This window comes from Erinaceus europaeus, chromosome 6 (assembly GCF_950295315.1).
Source record: "Erinaceus europaeus chromosome 6, mEriEur2.1, whole genome shotgun sequence".
In the NCBI taxonomy this organism is placed as follows: Eukaryota; Metazoa; Chordata; class Mammalia; order Eulipotyphla; family Erinaceidae; genus Erinaceus; species Erinaceus europaeus.
In genome coordinates, this window is record NC_080167.1 from 29,647,484 (window position 1) to 29,668,331 (window position 20,848).

General features: G+C 37.0%; 1 protein-coding gene across 1 annotated transcript in view; it reads left to right on the forward strand.

The window, feature by feature from the left end:
• Window positions 1-20,848, forward strand: part of PCNX2 (pecanex 2) — a 345,728-nt gene that overhangs the window by 59,412 nt on the left and 265,468 nt on the right. The window contains exons 9-12 of the mRNA XM_007522914.3: window positions 6,163-6,298; window positions 15,346-15,491; window positions 20,004-20,157; window positions 20,244-20,276. Coding sequence (XP_007522976.2) covers window positions 6,163-6,298; window positions 15,346-15,491; window positions 20,004-20,157; window positions 20,244-20,276 — 469 coding nt within the window. The remainder of the gene's footprint in view (window positions 1-6,162; window positions 6,299-15,345; window positions 15,492-20,003; window positions 20,158-20,243; window positions 20,277-20,848) is intronic.

The window sequence follows — 20,848 nt, forward strand, 5'->3', positions numbered from 1 at the left end:
GGCCAGAAAAATAGCTCACTTAGATAGCATGCTGCTTTGCCATGAGTTCCCCTCCCCCCCCAGGTTTGAACCTGGTCCTGACTGCATTGGAAGAAGCCTCTGTGCTGTGTTTTGTTTTCTCTTCTTTCTCTCCCTGCCTTTCTGTGTCTTTTTAAAATCTATTTGAAAAATTTACTCTGGAGCAGTGAAACCCTAGTAATGACAAAAAAAAAAAATTGGAGTTACTCTTCTGTCTAGAATACTGAGTTTGAAAAAGGCTATCTACAACAAATTTAATTGAGGGTAAAGAAGCTGCTTAGGAAGCTGAAATGTGTTTTCTGTCCAAAGAATTTATTGTGAAATGGACTTTTGCTATTTACCCTGCAGGTCTTATCATTATGGCTTGAGAGTTTTTATTTTTGTTCAACAAATATTTACATTTCTTATATCTATAAATTCTTTCAAGTAACATAGTAAAGCTTTCTTCTGTAAAATTTATATACTTTGCCCTAATTTATGGATACATGTGAACATATGCTCTATCTCAAGGGACTTGGTCTATATCTAGGTTTTGGGACTTTGTTAGGAAGTGGACCACCTGGAATGGAATTAGAGAATCCTATGAAAGGAAAAGTCTCACCTGTGTAATGAGGCTGAAGGGCTGGTATTCCATGCCTGACATCTGGTTCCAGATGCTAGCATGATGCCAAACAGATTTCCCTGGACAGACAACCCCACCAATGTGTCCTGGAGCTCCGATTCCACAGAACCCTGTCCCACTAGGGAAAGAGAGAGGCAGGCTGGGAGTATGGATAGACTTGTTAATGTCCATGTTTATTGGGGAAGCAATTACGGAAGCCAGACCTTCCACCTTCTGCATCCCACAATACCTTGGGTCCATACTCCCAGAGCATTAAAGAACAGGAAAGCTGGTGGTCGGGCAGTAGCATAGTGGGTTAAGAGCATGTGGTGCAACACGCAAGGATGGGTGTGAGAATCCCAGTTCCAGCTGGAGGCTGCCCACCTGCAGGGGAGCTGCTGCAATGAAGCAGGTCTGCAGGTGTCTTTCTCTCCCCATCTCTGTCTTCCCCACCTGTCTCCATTTCTCTCTGTCCTATCCAGCAACAGCATCAATAACAATGATAATAATAACCACAACAAAGGTAAAACAACCAGGGTAACAAAAGGGAAAAAATGGCCTCCAGGAGCAGTGGATTCATGGTGCAGGCACTGAGCCCCAGCAATAACCCTGGAGGCAAAAAAAAAAAAAAAAAAAAAAAAAAGAATAGGAAAACTATCAGGGGATGGGATGGGATCTGGAGTTCTGGTGGTGGGAATTATGTGGAGTTGTATCCCTCTTATCCAATGGTTTTGTCAGTGTTTCCTTTTTATAAGTAAAATAAATTATATACTTAAGTATTAATCTTTCCCAGTATCATAAATAATCTAATGATAATATAATTTTTTTCACTGCAATCTAGTGTAAAAGTAAAGTATTACTTGCATTTTCGAGTATCTGTTATTCAGAAAATTGACAAAGGAATCTATTGAATTGAAACTCATTCAAGAGGCTATTAGCCTACAGAATTTTTATTGGGAATTTTTGTACCTTAGCTTGTCTTTAAAAATAAAAAGAAGAAAGGAAGAAAGCAAGAGAGAGAAGACTGAGTAATAATGTACTTACCTGTATTATTTTATTTTTGGCTTTTACATACTTTATAAATCATTATAGTACTTGCTGAGACAGATATTATTTTTGAAAGCTGCCCTAAATCTTTAAGTCCAATGTGTACTATACAGTACAGTTAGACTAAAGTCCTGCATTAATCTTTATTGTCTCCTCAGATAAATCACATTTTTGTTGATATTACCAATAAACCTTTCTGCCTCTTACCCCAGTAAAACCCCATTATTGGGCTCATCTCTCAGGAAAACTCTTTAAAGACACAGTACTTGTGTACCTGACTTCTATTGAAGAGAGGGCCTAAAGGAGTGAAAAATATTCATCTCTTTCAAGAATCTTACATTATTCAGATTAAATAGTACTTCTGATTTGAAGTAGTTGAGCCATAATGTGGGGGCACTGAAGTTAAATCAATTCTGTCTTCAAAATGAGGATCCCCCAGTAGTAGATTTGCTCAGTTCTGTGTTTGTTATACATAAGTATAATTGAAAATCACATCTCTCAAATATTTCAGAGCAAGAGATAGCTGTATTTCTCTGTTAACTTGTAAAATACAATTTTGTATTTACTGATTTAAATTTTTAAACAGCGATCATATAGAAGTGGAAGTGACCTGGAAGAACCAGGGGTTTGCCTTTGAAGAATGTATTCCATATTTCTACACCCTTTCATGTTATTCAGTTGTTAACACTCTGATTTTTATACTATAAGCTCAATGGGGAAAGATTAAATTTATCCACTTTTCCACCTCTCGTGCCAGGAAAGATTAAATTTTCACACAGGTACAGTCATAAGAATGGAAGGCTTATAAGGTAGATTCTAGAAAGATTTTTCTGTGGTCCGGGAGGTGGCGCGGTGGCTACAGAACTAGACTCTCAAGCATGAGATCCTGAGTTCAGTCCCCGGCAGCACATGTACCAGAGTGAAGTCTGGCTCTTTCTCTCTTTGCTCCAATCTTTATCATTAATAAAATAAATAAAATATTAAAAAAAAAAAAAAAAGATTTTTCTGAGGCACCTCTTCTAAATTCCTAGAACTCCTGCTGCAAAGTGACATTTTCTGTGCTTTGTTTGCAGACTCCACTGCCACATGGTGGCAGTCAAATCCCATGATGAAGACCCAGTTGCTCTCAGACTTGCTTTTCCTCAAACGTACAAAAGGAATTTTTGCTGTCAAATAAAAGAAGGGTTGTTTGCACACTTTAAAACAAGACTCTCTATTAAAAATTCTAAAAAAAAAACCCAAACCCCCCAAACAGGTGATATATATTTATTGAAAGATAGTGCTGCTTTATTTAAATAGGCTACAACTTGAACATGTTGCTATGGTTTTTATATCTAGGTTTCTTCTCTGTGTGGCTTATTCCATTGTCCCTTTGGTGAGACTATGAAACAAGGAAGGACAAACAGGGGAAGAGAGATCCTCTTTTTCATGCTGGCAGGCTATGGATTTTGATTGTGAAAAATGAAGAATTTCAGGAATTTTCTCCACATCAATCAGAAATTGTGAAAATAGCACATACAGTTCAATTATGAGTTACTTTTTAGAAGCTTTGATGAGTGAAAATGAGAGTATGTTATGGTAGAATACTGTCACAATCATTTTGAGGTCCAAAACTGTCCATACAGAAGTGTATTGTTTTGACCAATAGTAGTTTCTATAAACTTTATACTTCGCTATTGTCTGATATTTTATATAGCTTTCACAGTTAACTGCTTCTCTGCTATTGCTCTGATTCAATCTAATTTACAGAGATTTTTAAAAAAATTATTATTCATGTCATAACCCTGAACTAGACCAATTTTTCAGAGATTGGCCAGAGAAGAACACAATCAAGATCATATGAATACTTCCATCACACACACACACACACACACACACACACACACACACTTCTAAATTTTAAACATAATAATCAAATAGGCACAGATTATGTTTAAGATGTAGAAAAAACTATACGTGTGTGTATGTGTATAATGTAAATACTTTAGATACTGTTGTAAATAGAATTCATATCTATATGTTTATAAACAATAGTAGGGAATTAGGAGATAGAAAGATAAAAAAACTAGTCCAAGACTATATAATGAGATATGAGATTAGAAACCAGAAGATGATTACTGTACTACCTGCATTCTCTCTCTTTGGTCTAATTAATTAATTAACTAATTAATTAACTTTTGTCACCAGGATTATCACTGGAGCTTTACACCAACATTATTCCTTCATCTCTAGGTTTGTTTTTTTTTTAAGTATATTGAGAAACAAAGAGGGGAAGAGAGATATAGTGGAAGAGGAGAAGGAAAGATACTACATTCTTACTACTCTATCACTTAATGTGGTGGCAAGAAACTCAAACCCAGGACTCAGGTGAGCCATCTTCTGGCTCCCTTTACTGGCATTCTTTTTGAAAATTATTATTTAAACTATTTTTTATATTTATTTATTTATTTTCCCTTTTTGTTGTCCTAGTTTTCTTTTATTATTGTTATTGATGTCATAGTTGTTGGATAGGACAGAGAGAAATGGAGAGAGGAGGGGAAGACAGAGAGAAGGAGAGAAAGATAGACATCTGTAGACCTGCTTCACCTCCTGTGAAGCAACTCTCCTATAGGTGGGGAGCTGGGGGCTCGAACCGGGATCCTTAGGCTGGTCCTTGCACTTCGCTCCATGTGTACTTAACCTGTTGCACTACTGCCCGACTCCCCACTGGCATTCTTGAAGCAGTTTGGACTGTAAGGATCAAAAGGCCTAAATTCAAAATGTATAAAACAATGAGAAGATGTATTATTTCAGGAAAAAAGGGATCATATGGTATAATCTATTAAATGATAGCTAATTCAGATGCTTAATTTTGTCAGGAATCTAGTTTCTTTTTCTCAACTCCACTTTTCTTAGACTTGTCCTTGATGATGACAAGGATTGCTGTTTGATTTCCAAACATCAATATCTCTTACTTACATAGTAACTGAAAATCGAGGAAAACAGTCTTTTGCTTCTGTTACCTCTAAAGATATAGAAAACACCAATGAACCCTCTTATCTCCCATCTATACCCAGCCCTATGACTTCATAGAATACTGTTATAGCTTCTTCTAGAACCAGGAACCGTCCAGGCTTAGTGGAGTTACCCTGATGAGTCTAGAATGACCAGGGTTTATCCATGGGACTCAGAAGAAACCTAAACCTAGTCTTTATTCTGAAGTACAGTCTTGGATTGTTATAAACAATTTAAATATTAAAAGGAATTCTGCTAAAAGTAAATGTAGGGCAGCAACCAAGATCATCTCTTCAAAAGTTATCAGTACCCTATTTTTTGTTTTAAAAAAATGCAGATGTAGAGTGGGTAAGACAGCTAGCTAAGTGATCATATGAAATACTTGAATAGTGTGATTGCTTTGTCATGCACATGTTTTAGATTTGAACCTTGCCCTCACTGCAAGGAAGGAAAGCTTCAGTGTTGTGGTGTCTTTTTCTCTCTGCTTTTCTACTTCTGTCTGTATTTCTGTCGGGGAAAAAAAGTCATCCTGGAGTGGTGAAGACTCAGGATGACAAACAAACAAACAAGCAGATGGAGATGTATGTTGTACATTTTGCTTTCTGGATCAAAGGGAAAATGTCAAGTTCAGTACAAAATAAAAAGTTCTGTTAAGGCTGGGTGGTGTTGCACCTGGTTGAGTTCACATGTTGCAATGTGCAAGGAGCTGGCTTTAAGCCCCTGGTCCCCACCTGCAGGGGGAAAGCTTTTGTGAGTGGTGAGTCTTTCTGTCTCTTTCCTTCATTTATCCCCCTTCCTCTTGATTTCTCACTGTCTCTGACTAATAAATAAAGATAAAAAACCAAAGATAATAAGAAAGAGTCCTATTATCTTCAGTTCTGTCAATTTATGTGTTTGTAGATAAAAGATTTAGTCATACCATTACTAATTTAGCAATGCTTCCTTCTTTAATTGTCCAAGACTTATCTTTTGCTTAATGTGTGCATTTTTTTCTTCTAATTTGGAATGGTAGGGGAGGGTGTGAGGAGGAGAAGAAAATGATAGTAGAGGGGATTCCTTCTTTGTACAAAAGAAGCATTTACTGAGCTCTAGGAGTTAAGTGATCACTGTTTCTTTCTTATTTTACTTTGGGAACAATGCAGTCCACTATTTATTATATTTACAAAACATGAGACTAAAAGCTACTGTTATGCTTCCACCTTTATTAAATATATTGACACTAAAGTTGTAATTTGTAGAACATCAGGCTTTCAGAGACCTTCCCTATGACACAATGCAACCTTTAATAACTTGAATACTTTGGCTGTATGCATGGTGGTTGCCTTTCTGCTTGAAGGTAGCTTCATAGACACAATTTGCAATAGTCAACTCTATAACTTTAGTTCAAATGCATTATCTACTATTTGTATAGCAGAGGCCTAGTGTTCTTTTGTTAATGTTTAGTTAATAGATGGTTTCCTGAATGTGTAGGCAACCAGAGTCTGTGTTTTATCCATCCTCAGAGAGAGGCAGATAAGTTCCTCCAGCACCACAACTTCTGAGAGTCAAGATCCTTCTTCTGGAGACCCTGCAGTCAGTGCCCTTCAACAACAACTGTTATTAATGGTGGCTCGAAGGACCCAGTCAGAAATCCCAGGGGTAAGTTCCAGCATCACTGTTTGTGAATGTTCAAAACATGTTTCTGGGTTGGATCATCTAACAAAATTACTGAATGAGATTTTATTAGCTGTATGTGAAAGAACGTTTCATTTAGAAAATAGGAACCTTATATATATATATAAACAGGACTGCCACTGTTTATTTTTCCAAATACACTACACAGTTATTTATTTTGATATGTGTATAAATATCACAGGAGTTTGCTTGATTAGAATGCCTATTTCCCCCAGTGGAGAATATCTGGTATCTCAGTGTTGTCTTTATTTGCATTTTTCTGATAATTAGTGATCCGGAGCAATTTTTCATATATTTGTTAGCCTTTCAGATCTCTTTTGTAGTGAATATTCTGTTCATATCCTGCGCCCATTTTTGGAAGGGATCATTGGCTTTTTTGTTGTTGTTGTTGTTGTTGCTAAGTTTAATGAGCTCTTTAGCTATTTTGGTTATTAATCTCTTGTATGATGTATGGAATGTGAAAATCTTCTCCCATTCTGTGAGGGGTCTCTCTGTTTGGGTGATGGTTTCTTTTGCTATGCAGAAGCTTTTCAATTTGATGTAGTCTCATTAATTTGTTTTTGTTTTAGTCTTCCTTGTAATTGGGTTTGTATCATCAAAGATGTCCTGGAGGTTTAGGAGAGAAAGTTGTCCACCAATGTTTATTGAAGAGAGCCTCCTTCCTCCATTTAATTCTTTAGGCCCCCTTATCAAAGATTAGATGTCCATAGGTGTGGGGGTTTAGTTCTGGGCTTTCAATTTTGTTTCACTGGACTGTGTACCTTTTTCTTTTCTTCCCAGTACCAGGCTGTTTGATTATGAGGCCTTATCATATATTTTGATGTCTGGGATTGTGATTCCTCAACTTCTGTTTCTTTTCTTTAAGGTTGTTCTTGGTGATTTCAGATGTTTTCTGGTTCTAGATGAATAGTTGTAATTTTTGTTCTATTCTCTTAAAGAAGCTTGGTGGAATTTTGATGGGTATACATTGAATTTATATATGGCTCTGGGTAGTATATTCATTTTGATGGTATTAACTCTTCCAATTCATGAGCATGGAATGTCTTTCCATTTCTTGGTATCATTTCCATTTCTTGGACTCATAGTTTTCAGTATACAAGTCTTCCACTTCTTTGGTCAGGTTTATTCCTAACTATTTTATTGATTTTGCTGTGACTGTGAGTGGGAGTGATTTCTGGATGTCCTCTTCTTCATACTTAGTGTTTGCATAAAGAAATGCCACTGATTGATCTTGTAGCATGACAACTTGCTCTATTGCTAATGATTTCCAATAGCTTTCTGCTAGATTCTTTAGTTTTCTCTATGTATACTATCATATCATCTGCAAATAGTGAGTGACTTTTCCCCTTCCAGTCTGTATTCCTTTGATTCCTTCCTCTTGCCTGATTGCTATGGAGAGAACTTTCAACACTATGTTGAAAAGTAATGATGATAATGGACAGCCTGTGTAGTCCCCGATCTGAGGGGGAATGCTTTTAGCTTCTGTCCATTGAGTATGATGTTGGCTGTAGGTTTGCTATATATGGACTCCACTATCTTGAAGAATTTCCCATCTATTCCTATTTTTTGTAGTGTTTTGAGCATGAATGTGTGTTGGGTTTTGTCAAAGGCATTTTCTGCATCTATTGAAATAATCATGTGGTTTTTGGTTGTGCTTTTATTGATGTGGTGAATGACATTGATTGATTTACGTATATTGAACCAGCCTTGCATACCTGGGATAAATCCCACTTCATCATGATGAACAATCTTTTTGATATACTGCTGTATCTGGTTGGCTAGGATTTTGTTCAATATTTTAGCATCCATGTTCATCAGAGATATTGGTCTGTAATTTTCCTTTTTTGTTGTATCCCTATCTGCTTTTGGTATCAGGGTGATGTTGGCTCCATAGAAGGTGGAGGGGAGTGTTCCTGTTTCTTCGATCTTTTGGAAGAGCTTTAAAAGTATAGGTATTGGGAGTCAAGCGGTAGTGCAGCGGGTTAAGCACAGGTGGCGCAAAGAGCAAAGACCAGCACAAGGACCCCGGTTTGAGCCCTCAGCTCCCCACCTGCAGGGGAGTCGCTTCACAGGTGGTGAAGCATGTCTGCAGGTGTCTGTCTTTCTCTCCCCCTCTCTGTCTTCCCCTCCCCTCTCCATATTCTCTGTCCTATCCAACAATGACAACATCAATAACAGTAATAATTATAACAACAAAGCAAGAAGGGCAACAAAAGGAAATGAATTAATGAATAAATAAATATTTTTAAAAATATAATAAAAGTACAGGTATTAACTTTCCTGAAGGTTATGTAGACTTCATTTGTAAAGCCATCTAATAATAGGTTTTTGTTGTTGGGAAGATTTTTAATAATTATTTTGATTTCTTTGTCTAGGACTGGTCTATCTAGGTTTTGTAGTTCTTTCTGATTCAGTTTTATAAGGGTAAATGTTTCTAGAAATTCTTCCATTTCTTTCAGATTCTCTAGCTTGGTGGTGTATAATTGTTCATAGAAGTTTCACATCAATTTTTGGATTTTTGTGGTGTCTGTTATGACATCTCCTCTATCATATGTATTTCTATTTATTTGACTCTTCTCTCTTTTTTTAAGTGAGTCTGGCTAAGGGTTTTCCAATTTTGTTTTAATTTTTCAAAGAACCAACATTTGGCTTCATTGATCTTTTGTATGGTTCTCTTATTTTCAATGTTGTTTATTTCTGCTCTAATTTTAGTGATTTCAGTTCTTATGGTTGCTGTAGAGTGCCTTTGTTCCTCTTCTTCTAAGTCCTTATTATGTGCAGTAAGGTCATTTATTTGAGCTCTTTCTTGTTCTCTAATGTGTGCTTGTATGGCTATGAGTTTCCCTCTAAGTACTACTTTAGCTGTGTCCCAAATATTTTGATAGCTTGTGTCTTCATTTTCATTTGTTTCCAGGAAAATTTGAATTTCTTGCTTGAGTGCCTCTTTGATCCAGCATTTATTAAGCAGTATGTTGTTGAGTTTCCAAATTTTGTGACTTTTAGTAATTTTCTGTCTGTTATTGATTGTTGGCTTTACTCCACTGTGGTCTATAAAGATGCATGGGATGATTTTAATGCTCTTGAATTTGTTGATACTGTCTTTGTGGCCTAATCTGTGGTTTAACCTTGAGGATGTGCTGTGTAGATTTGAAAAGAATGTGTATTCTAGTTTTTTGGCATGAAGAACTCTGAAAATATCCAGGAGGTCTAGTCTCTCCATCTCTTCATTTAATTCTCTTGTTTCTTTGTTGATTCTCTGCTTTGTTGATCTGTCTAAGTGTGAGAATGGGTTGTTGAAGTCTCCTACTATTACCGTATTATTACTGATGTATTTTTGTAGTTCTTTCAGTAGGTGTTTGATGTATTTAGATGGTCCCTCATTAGGTGCATAGATGTTAATAATTATTAAATCTTGGTTGAGTGATCCTCTGGTCATTATGTGATGACGTTGTCTATCTTTTATTACTTTATTTAATTTAAAGGCTATTGTATTGTGTCAGAGATGAGAATGACTGTCCCTGTTTTTTTTTCTTTTCTTCTTCTCTTCTCTTCTCTTCTCTTCTCTTCTCTTCTCTTCTCTTCTCTTCTCTTCTCTTCTCTTCTTTGCCCACTAGCCTGTGTGATAGTTTTCCATCCTTTCACTTTAAGTCTGTGTTTCTCTTGTTGGGTCAGGTGGGATTCTTGCAAGTAGCATATGGTTGAGTTGTGTTTTCTGATCCATCCTCCCACTTTGTGCCTTTTAATGGGTCCATTTAAGCCATTGACATTTATTGATATTATGGGTTTAAGATATTGCAGTGTCATTATTCAACAATGTTTTATTTGCTCTGATATATGGCAAGTATTTTGGTGATATTTCTTGTTTATAGGAGGTCTTTTAGAACCACTTTCAGGGCAGTCTTGGTGATGGTTGCCTCCTTTAACTGTTGCTTGTCTGAAACAGGTTTTTGTCCCTCCATTTAGTCTGAATGATAGTCTAACAGTGTATATTTTCCTTGATTGAAACCCTTTTTCACTGAGGGCTCGATAGATATCTTCCCATTCTCTTCTAGCTTTTAGAGTTTGAGTGGAGAAGTCTGTTGATAGTCTTATGGGTTTCTCCCTGTATGAAAACCTTATGGATTTTTCTCTTACAGCCTTTAGGATCCTTTCTTTATCCTTGCCTCTTTTCATTGTAACTGTCATGTGTCTTCATGTCTTCAGGTCTCAGTTGATTCTATTTGGGACTCTCTGTGCCTCTTGCCTCTTCATGTCCTTTCTGTTGTTTAGGGCTGGGAAGTTTTCTTCTGTTATTTCTTGTAGAATGTTTTCTTCCCCTTCCTCTCTTTCTTCCTCTGATAGGGCAATTATGTGAATTTTACTTCTTTTGAGATCATCCCGTATGTCTCTGTTGTTGTTTTCAGTGTCTCTCAATCTCTTTAACTCTTTTACCTCTTTATTAATTTTCTCTCACTCATCCTGTCTGACTACTTCTGTTTTCTGTTTCTGTTAATCTGCTTTGCATTTCCTCAGCTTCTTCCTTCAGTTCAGCTACTTTTTTTTTTAGCTTGCTTCCTTATAATACTAGATCAGCTATGTCAGCTTTCAGTTCTCTAATTACCTCGAGGTAGCTAGTATTTTCCTTTAGGGTGTGATCAGTTGTTTCCCTATTTCTGATAGCCTTTTCCTCAATAACTGTCTTCATTTCAGTGATGTTGTTTGGATAATTTCCTTATTTATAATTGCTTCTGAGTAATGTGGAAACTCTGGGCTCCTGTCCTGATTCATTGTGGTAGAAGTTTTATTTTCTCTCAATTTATTTTTTTTTAATTGATGGGCTTGTATATATATATTTTTTCTTTTTTTAATATTTATTTAAGAAAGGATTAATTAACAAAACCATAGGGTAGGAGGGGTACAACTCCACACAATTCCCACCACGCAATCTCCATATCCCACCCCCTCCCCCACCAGCTTTCCCATTCTCCATCCCTCTGGGAGCATGGATCAAGGGTCATTGTCGGTTGCAGAAGGTAGAAGGTCTGGCTTCTGTAATTGCTTCCCCGCTGAACATGGGCGTCGACTGGTCGGTCCATACTCCCAGTCTGCCTCTCTCTTTCCCTAGTAGGGTGTGTCTCTGGGGAAGCTGAACTCCAGGACACATTGGTGGGGTCTTCAATCCAGGGAAGCCTGGCCAGCATCCTGATGGCATCTGGAACCTGGTGACTAAAAAGAGAGTTAACATATGAAGCCAAACAAATTGTTGAGCAATCATGGACCCAAAGCTTGGAACAGTGGAGAGGAAGTGTTAGGGAGGTACTCACTGCAAACTCTAGTGTACTTCTGCTTTCAGGTATATATTTTGCAGTAGTTTACGGATACGTGTGAACATATGCTCTCTCTCACAGAAACTGGTGTATATCTAGGTTTTGGGAAATTAGAGTATACTATGAAAGGAAAGGTCTCACCCGAGTAATGAAGCTGAAGGGTTGTCATTCCACACGTGAAGTATCTGGACACAGTCTGAAGTGAAGCATGTTGAGGTGGCAATCGTTGCATTGGTTAGGTTGTGATCGGCGTATGCAATATTATTTGATATGAATTGGGAGAGGCATGTGGGAAAGTGGGCCCTATCCAAGGGTTCCAGGACTGGGGGAAGTAGAGGCTCTATAGTGTAGATGTGAGGTTCCTGCTGTCTTAGGGTTCAAAAAGACAATCGATAGTTAATGTTATCATCACATTATTTGGCAATTGGGTTAACTTTGAAAAGTCCTTTTGTTAGGGTTTGCTGTACAGTACCCAGTATCTTGTATATAGCTGTGCTATTGGTTGCTTCTGATCTACTTGGTCTAGGCTTTTGAGAGAGTCTGCACAGCCTATATATTAAAAAGATTCAGTCTGTGTTTTAAAAAACTTCGAGACATACAATTAATTTTCCCCCTCTCATATTAATTAACTAGTGATTTATATTACTACATTTTACTAGGAATGTACATAAACACCATTCCCACCACCAAAAGACTGTGCCCCATCCCTCTCACCCACTCCCACCCCCCACTGGCCCAGGAAGCTGCATGTCTACCCCTCACCACAGGGTTTTTACTTTGGTGTCCTAGGGCTTGTATATTTCTGTCCTGTTATTTTTCAGTTGTGGTGTTGTGTGAATACAAGCCATGCAAAACTAAAAACTTTTCACAAATGAAGTCACAAACCTCAGAAAGTACAATATCATCTGAAGCATAGATTGATATAGTTCATCTAAAATCATTTATCAAAGCAACACCTGCACTCCAAAAGCAAAACCAAAACAAAATGAAAAGAAAAAAGACAAAGCAAGAATAGACAATTATGCAACTAGACTATAAATTCTAGATTTAGTGGGAAGAGAAAAGAATGGAGAAAAGACATACACACTCACAGACACATGCACACACACACACACAGACACAGATAGATAGATAGATAGATAGATAGACAGACAGACAGACAGATAGACAGAAAGAAAGAGTCCACTCTGAGTCAGACTTCTTTCACAAGGTAATTCACAAAAGAGTGCCAGTGAATACAGAAAGAAAAAGAAAAGAAAAGAAAAAAACAGTGAAAGGATCCTTTTTGGATCAGCTTGGAGAAAAGAGAGAGAGAGAAAAACAAGTTCCTCCCACAATGCATAGCACATGCAGTCACTTATCAATGGAAAAAGCAACAATAGTTAATTTTGGTCAACCTGGAGAAGAGGGAAAACAGACAAACCTAAATAATAATAACAATAAAGTAAAGTAAAATAAAATAAAAAATAAAAGTTAGTCTGCAGATTAGACCTCTCCAGATTGGCTGCACACAGATTTGTCCCCTTCCTAAGCCAACCAAAAACAAGCAATTACAAGAAGCAGCTATCAAAGAAACTCAAAAGGTAGATGAAGAAAGACAACTAATTGGGGTTAGGCAGTGGCGTACTCAGTTGAGTGCACATGTTGCAATGCATAAGAACCCAGGTTCAAGCCCCTGGTTCCCACCTGCAGGGCAGAAGCTTTGCAAGTGTTGAAGCAAGGTTGCAGGTGTCTCTCTGTCTCTTTCCCTCTCTGTCTCCCCCTTCCTCTCAATTTCTGTCTCTATACAATAAATAAATAAAGATAATTTTAAAAAATTAAAAAAAAAAAAAAGACAGCTAATCTAACCCAGGCAATGCTGAGGCTCTTATTGATAAGTTTTTCACTCAGACAGAGCTTTAGCCTCCTTCAAAAAAAAAAAGGCTTTACTTGGGAACATATCCCCTCTCCTTTGGATGACACCCTTGCTGAGCCAGGAATTTGATAAAGAAATTAGCTCCACAGGAAGCCTGCCAGGAGTGGCTGGTGTGGGGGTTGGCCTTGAGGCAGCAGTAGGGTGTGGGGGAATAGTGCAAAAAGAAATAGCCAAACCAAAACCAGTGCTGAATCCCTGTTTCCTTTGTCCTTTTTGGCCTCTGTTTTCTATCCGAAGGGTGGATGGATTATAGGACTCTTTTTTGGTGCTACCCTAACCACCTCTGCTCTTCTCCTCCACCACTGGCCCTCAAATCCTACCCTCAACTGAGATTCCCAGGTTGAAAGCAGCTTCCTTGCAGAGCTCACACCAGGTGTTGTCTCCAAGTTGCCATCTGGGCTCTATTTTTTTCCCTTTTGTTGCTCTTTGTCATTGCTGCTGTGTTGTTTTATAGGACAGAGATAAATCAAGAGAGGAGGGGAAGACAGGGAAAGAAAGACAGCTACCTGAAGAACTGCTTCACTGCTTGTGAAGGGGCACCCCTGCAGTTGGGGATCCTAAGGCTCCAATCAGGATCCTTAGGCCTGTCCTTGTGCTTTGCTCCATGTGCTCTTAACCTGCTGCAGCCCCAAAAGGCAACTAATTTCATGAAGAAAAGCTAACGGTGATAATGACACTCATCTTTATTAATAATGAGAGGGTGGAAATTAAATAAAATAAAAGTTAAATATTTTTTCCTTAACAGATTAGCAAAACATTAAAACTATTTAACCTTATTAATTGTTGGTAAGAATATGGAACAATGCATCATTTATATGCATGTATTTATATATATGTATATACATGCATTTATATGTAAACTTATAGAACCAATTTTGAAATTCTTTTAAAAAGAATGTTATCGGGAGTCAGGCGGTAGCGCAGTGGGTGGGAGTCAGGCAGTAGCACAGTGGGTTAAGCGCATGTGGCGCCAAGCGCAAAGACTGGTGTAAGGATCCCGGTTCAAGCCCCCAACTCCCTACCCTTCCTCTTTCCATTTCTCTCTGTCCTATCTAACAGCGACGACATCAATAACAATAATAACTACAACAACAATGAAAAACAACAAGGGCAACAAAAGGGAAAAAAAAAATGTTATGTAGTAAAGTCAACAATCTCATAATTAATCCCATTTGTGGTAATTCTGTCCATTTCTTGGGAAATCTAAATATTTTATTTCTTAGCAAAGTAGAATATTTAGTGTATTTGAATGCTTACATTCCTAGCAACTCCAGTTGTAGGTATACATACCAGAAGGGCAACAAAAGGGAATAAGTAAATATTTTAAATAAATAAATAAATAATAATGAATAATGAATAAATAATAAATACATATTTTTTAAACATTTTAAAAAAGAATGCAAATCTTTTATGTTATAACTGAAATATCTCCCTGCTCCCCTGATGGAACTTCTATACTAATAGTGCTATATTTTCCTTATGTTTAGTGATAGTTGAATAGCTATTCAATGAATTATTTTTCTTTACACTTTCTACACATTTAAACTAAATATGCATTTGAAGTATTTAATAAATGCTGTATTTAATAAAACCATTTTCAAAAGCATAGATGTACCTAATGTTGTTGTTCATTTTCCTTTTCTTAGAGTACCTAATTCTATGAAACACGCTGGTTTATATTTCAGAATTTGAACATCTGCTTTTTGTTTTTTTAAATGACCATATATACTTGGAAAAATAATGTATCAATATATAAATCTTTTCTCTGTTGTTTCTTTTGCTATCAAAAGCATCTGAGTCAGGATCTGGAAGAATCATCATGTTCTTCAGCACAAGAAAAATTTAACCGAGAGCAGTTTTACAAATTTATCATTTTCCCTGGCAAGTGGATTAAAGTCTGGTATGATCGTCTTACCTTGTTGACATTACTTGATCGGTAAGCCACCAAGCATACAAATGTACAGATGAAAGACATAATAGAGACATAACTGTGTGCACTTGCATGCTTATAAAGAGAAAATTACTTTTATTAAATTTTATTAAATTTATAATTTAATAAAATTTATAATTTTAATAATTTAATAATTATAATATTATAATTTTATTAAATTTATAAAAATTTATTAAATATTAATTTTATTAATTAAAATAGTACATAAATGAACTGGGGCATGGGGGGGCGGAGGTAGGTGGTTGGGATGGAACACAGTCTTTTGGTGGTGGGAATGGTGTTTATGTACACTAAAAAAAAAAAGAAGAAGAACAGGGTAACATGGTTTAGATTTAAGGTCAGCTTTGGGAACAATACTGAGAATTGTTCTATTCATAGCTTGTCACATTTTTGTAAGAAAGTGAAATACTCTCAACCTGGGCTGAAGGAAACAGGAAAGGAGGGCAAATGATTGCTAGTTTTTAATACCTCTGTTTCTCACTCCTGTCTGATATGCAATAATTTTAATGCTAGTTTTTCCCTAAATATCTTCACTTTTTTTTTTCACTGTTTTTCAAGATAGTAGAGACTGGAAAGAAGATTATTTGTTGGTAAGGGAAAGAATTAGGAAGGTTAATTATTTCCATTCTTTTCTATCTGGAGATGTACAAAGTCAAGATGATCTTCACATGTATAGTTGACTAAGGTTTGCTTTGAAAATTCAAGATGCTGTTCCTAACATTGTCATCAGCAAATGCTGAGCTTCACAGTTAAATATGCCAGCCAGGAGAATGCTGCTTTGCTGTTAGTTGGTCCCCTAGTGACTACTTGTTACAGTAATGTCTTAAATGGTGTGATCACATACTAAAAAACTATAGTCATGCAAAATTACAATAGTATATTTCAGGACCCACAAGTCAGAATGGAGTTATAATGGCTTTGCTAACAACATTATATTACCCAAGAGGAACACACTTAAGATGAACATTTCATACTTAACTAAAATAATCCAAGATAATGCATTCCCTTAGATGAGGCAATAGTTTTGAAATATTATTTTTTTCTGTTAAAAAGGAATTACTGAAGCTATACATATTGCATAACCATTCATCATAAAAACAAATATTTCTTTAGATTTCTAGATTTATTCTTTTAAAATCCATTGACAAAAGTTAACTGAAAATTCAGTTGAGGTCTAAAAAAGATGACCACAATGATTAATGCATTTTTTAAGTTTATGGTTTAAATTTTTTATATTAACTTTATTGGATAGAGACAGCCAGGAATCAAAAGAGAAGGGCATGATATGGAGAGAGGCACAGAGACACCTGCAACACTGCTTTACCATTTGCAAAGCTTTCCCCTTGCAGGTGGGGACCTGAGGCTTGAACCTGGGTCATTGTACATTGTAATGTGCACTTAGCCCGGTGGTCACCACCTGGCCCCAAGTTTATGGTCTATAGCTTTAATTACTAAGGTCACAATGCGTTTTCAGTTTTTTTTTGTTTTTTTGAAGAGTGACCTAGAGACCACTTCCTTGTCTTTCAACTGTCTTGGGGAACTCTAGCTCTGGACATACCCCAGAGGGACAGGGGCAAATCTGCTTACTCACAATGTCATTTTAGAATATCTCTGAAACCATTTTGGGCCTCAGTTTTTTATTTATTAAATAGAAGGAATAAGCTATACCACTGCAAGTGTGTGAGGATTAAATCAGTCTGTTAGACAATAGTTGCGATTATTATCATTCTCTGAACCCAGAACTTAGAGAAAAGAAATAATCAAATAAACTAAAAATAAAGTAACCAAAGTAATTATTGTCAAATACAAGTCCTAAAATTTTGGCCCTTAGAAGAACTATTACCCTTCATTTGGAGCCCATATGAGCTTTCTTTCTTCCATCTGCAATCAGTTTAGAGATTTTCCAGTTTACTGTCAATTAAGAGAGAAGGAAGGTACTACAACAAAGAAACAAACTCCCAGATGACGGCAAAAATGGAAGAAGGAGAAGAAGAAGGAGGAGGAGGAGGAGAAGAGGAAGAAGGAGAAGGAGAAAAAGCATTGACCTAGAAAAATGAAGCAGCTTGAAACTTTTGCAAAGAACTCATAATTCCCAAATAGCACTGTGGGTCAGAATCTGTAAAAAAAAAAAGCTTTGTAAAAATAGTTTCTGAAGTATGAAATGTATCTGCAGTATGATGGCCTTCAGTATAATGTAGTGCTGTATTCTGGCATACTTCATCGGTACAGCTTCTTAATCAGGCAGGGTCTTTAATGGCCACAAGGAGCAGCGGATTCACTAAACAAATAAGTAATGAAATACTATATTATATATTGAAGTCATTTTAGCAAAAACTCTTAAGAATTGGAGTCCTTTTTATTGGTTAATACTTGACTGTACATTAACATTCAACCACTGAGTTCTTTATGGTTCACTCTGTAGTGCATCTTAAATCACATGCTTTTCCCAATTGCCCTCCTTGTCACATCCACAGACCTCCAATATATATGCTGGTCGGCAGCCACGGGGTTAAGCACACATGGCGAAGGCGCAAGGACCAGAGTATGGATCCTGGTTCCAGCCCCTGGTTCTGCCCCACCTGCAATGGGGCAGGGGGAAGGGGAGTGGTGTCAGGGGTGGAGGTTGGGGTGGGGGGGAGGAAGGGTTGTGGGGGGGTGTGGAGAGGGGTGGCAGCAGTGGGTAGGGGTTCCCTTCACAAGCGGTGAAGCAGGTGTCTTTCTCTCTCCTCATCTATCACTTTCTCTGTCCTATCCAACAACAACAACAATAACGACAACAATACAATAGTGACAACAATAACAACAAAATAAAAAAAAATGGCCACCAGGAGCAGTGAATTCATAGTGCAGGCACTGAGCCCCAGCAATAACCCTGGAGGCAAAAAAACAAATATCAGTGAACCAACATTGGCACATTTTAATTGAAAGTTCATAGACTTATTATTTATTTATTTTTTAACCATTCTTTAAAATTTTTTTTATCTTTATTTATTTGTTGGATAGAGACAGTTGGAAATTGAGAGGGAAGGAGTGATAGAGAGGGAGAGAGACAGACACCTGCAGCACTGCTTCACCACTTGTGAAGATTTTCCCCTGCAGGTGGGGGTCGGGGGCTCGAACCTGGGTCTTTGCTCACTGTAACATGTGCGCTCAACCAGGTGCGCCACTACGTGGACATGACTTATTATTTGTGCCATATATTCTGTGGGTTTGGCCAAATTCAAGATGATTTGTATCCATTATGATCAAACCATGTTTTTTTCTTCTCTCAAGCCTTAACTTCTGGTAAACACCTATCTTTTTAAAAAAATTTTTTAATATTTATTTATTTATTTTCCTTTTGTTGCCTTTGTTTTTTTATTGTTATAATTGATGTAGTCATTTTTAGATAGGATAGAGAGAAATGGAGAGAGGAGGGGAAAACAGAGAAAGGGAGAGAAAGATAGACACCTGCAGACCTGCTTCACGCCTGTGAAGCGACTCCCCTGCAAGTGGGGAGCCGGGGCTCTAACCTGGATCCTTATGCCAGTCCTTGCGCTTCGCGCCACTTGTGCTTAACCCACTGTCTACCGCCAGACTCCCAACACCTATCTTTTAACTGTCTACAGTAATGCTTTTCCCATTATGTTATTAAATTAGAATATGTTGCATTTACATATTGACTTCTTTTACTTAGTATTATTCAATTTAGGATCCTCCACGTAATTTCATGACTTGATAGCTCACTTCTTTTCAGTACTTCTCCAGTTTTAGCAGTTTTGAATAAAGTTTCTGTATGCATTTAATGCAGTTTTTTTTTTTTTGGTGCAATTTTTTTTTTTTTTTTTGTGGTGTTAACAATCTTCCAGTACCATTGGCTTGGTCATTTTGCAGCATCAACTAAATTATCATCCCAGTCCATGACACTCTTCCTATTCCCTCTAAATTCTGTTTACTCTCTCCTTTCTAACAGTCCTTTCTGTTTCACTTGCTTCTTATACTTAAGTTCCATGATCTAATCTTCAGTTCTTTTATATCAGTATCCTAGAACTCTCTTACCATGTCCTTTTACACAACTATTAACAACAACCCATCCTGGATGAGCCCATTTCTCCACCACACACTTATAAGGAGTCCTTCGAGATTAAACTGCCCAGGAGGACCCTGGCCATAATACCTCAAGTCCTCAACACCACACAGTCTCTCCTGGCTTCTGAAACTGAGCAATAAATGCTGGTTATGAAGATGGTATCTAGAAGTGATTCCCTGCTTCATCCTGGTGTTAGTGCATCTCCTCCCAACATTTTAAAGAAACCAGTAAAGTGTATTGCACCACTGTGCATTGTAACTAATAGTTTTCTCAGTAAATGCAGGTTAGTGACTAAGGAGACCCAATGGAATTATATTTCAATTATTTTTAAAAATATAGGTTATATATAGAGTTGATGTTAGAAGTATTCAGGAATTCTATTTTTTAAATGACAGAATTAACTTTATATTTTATTTTACTTTGTGTAGAACCGAAAATGTCAGAGAAAATGTGCTAGCGGTTTTACTCATTGTTCTGGTTTCCCTGCTTGGATTTCTGACATTGAACCGAGGCTTTTGCAAAGACATGCAAGTGCTCCTCTTCTGCCTTGTTATGGCCAGCTGCCAGTATTCCCTGTTAAAGGCAAGAACACAGTTAATTCTTATCATCACTAATATATCCCTGAAATCATGAGGTGATGACATAGACCTTTCTGATTTGTGTTCTAGAGTATTCAGCCTGACCCCGCTTCACCAATTCATGTAAGTGTCAAGTGACAAGCAAGTAACTTGTTTCGTTTCTGTGTAGAAGGGAATGACTAAAACCTATTCCAAAGGCAAAATATTCTTCAATATACATACTGTTGTATAGAAAAATTAAATAGATAATGGTCAATTTCAGGTTTGGTTTGAGAGCATGGTATCGCAACATTGGAAGAATGTAAGGATGTGGCTGAGAAATATGTGAAGGATCTTTTGTGTCCCCCTGCACTCTTATCAGAAAGAGAAAAAAAAAAGAAAAGTTGTAGCCTGGTAGGGTAAGCAACAGACTCTGTATTCAGACTGCTTGCATTTATTTCTTGGTTTCTCCGTTTGAATAAGCAAGTTATGTGTACTTCATGTGCCTTATAGAAATACATTAATCTGTATAATGTGCTTATACCTGGCACATAGAGATCGCATAACAAAAGGGAATTATCATAGTTAGTAATGTCTGTTACGTGATGATAAATCATTATTCTTTTTATATAAAGTTACTCTCTTCCTATGCTTCATTTTCAAGCATACTGCTTGTCCTCATAACTCTAGACTAGTTAGTAACCAAGACTTTGGTC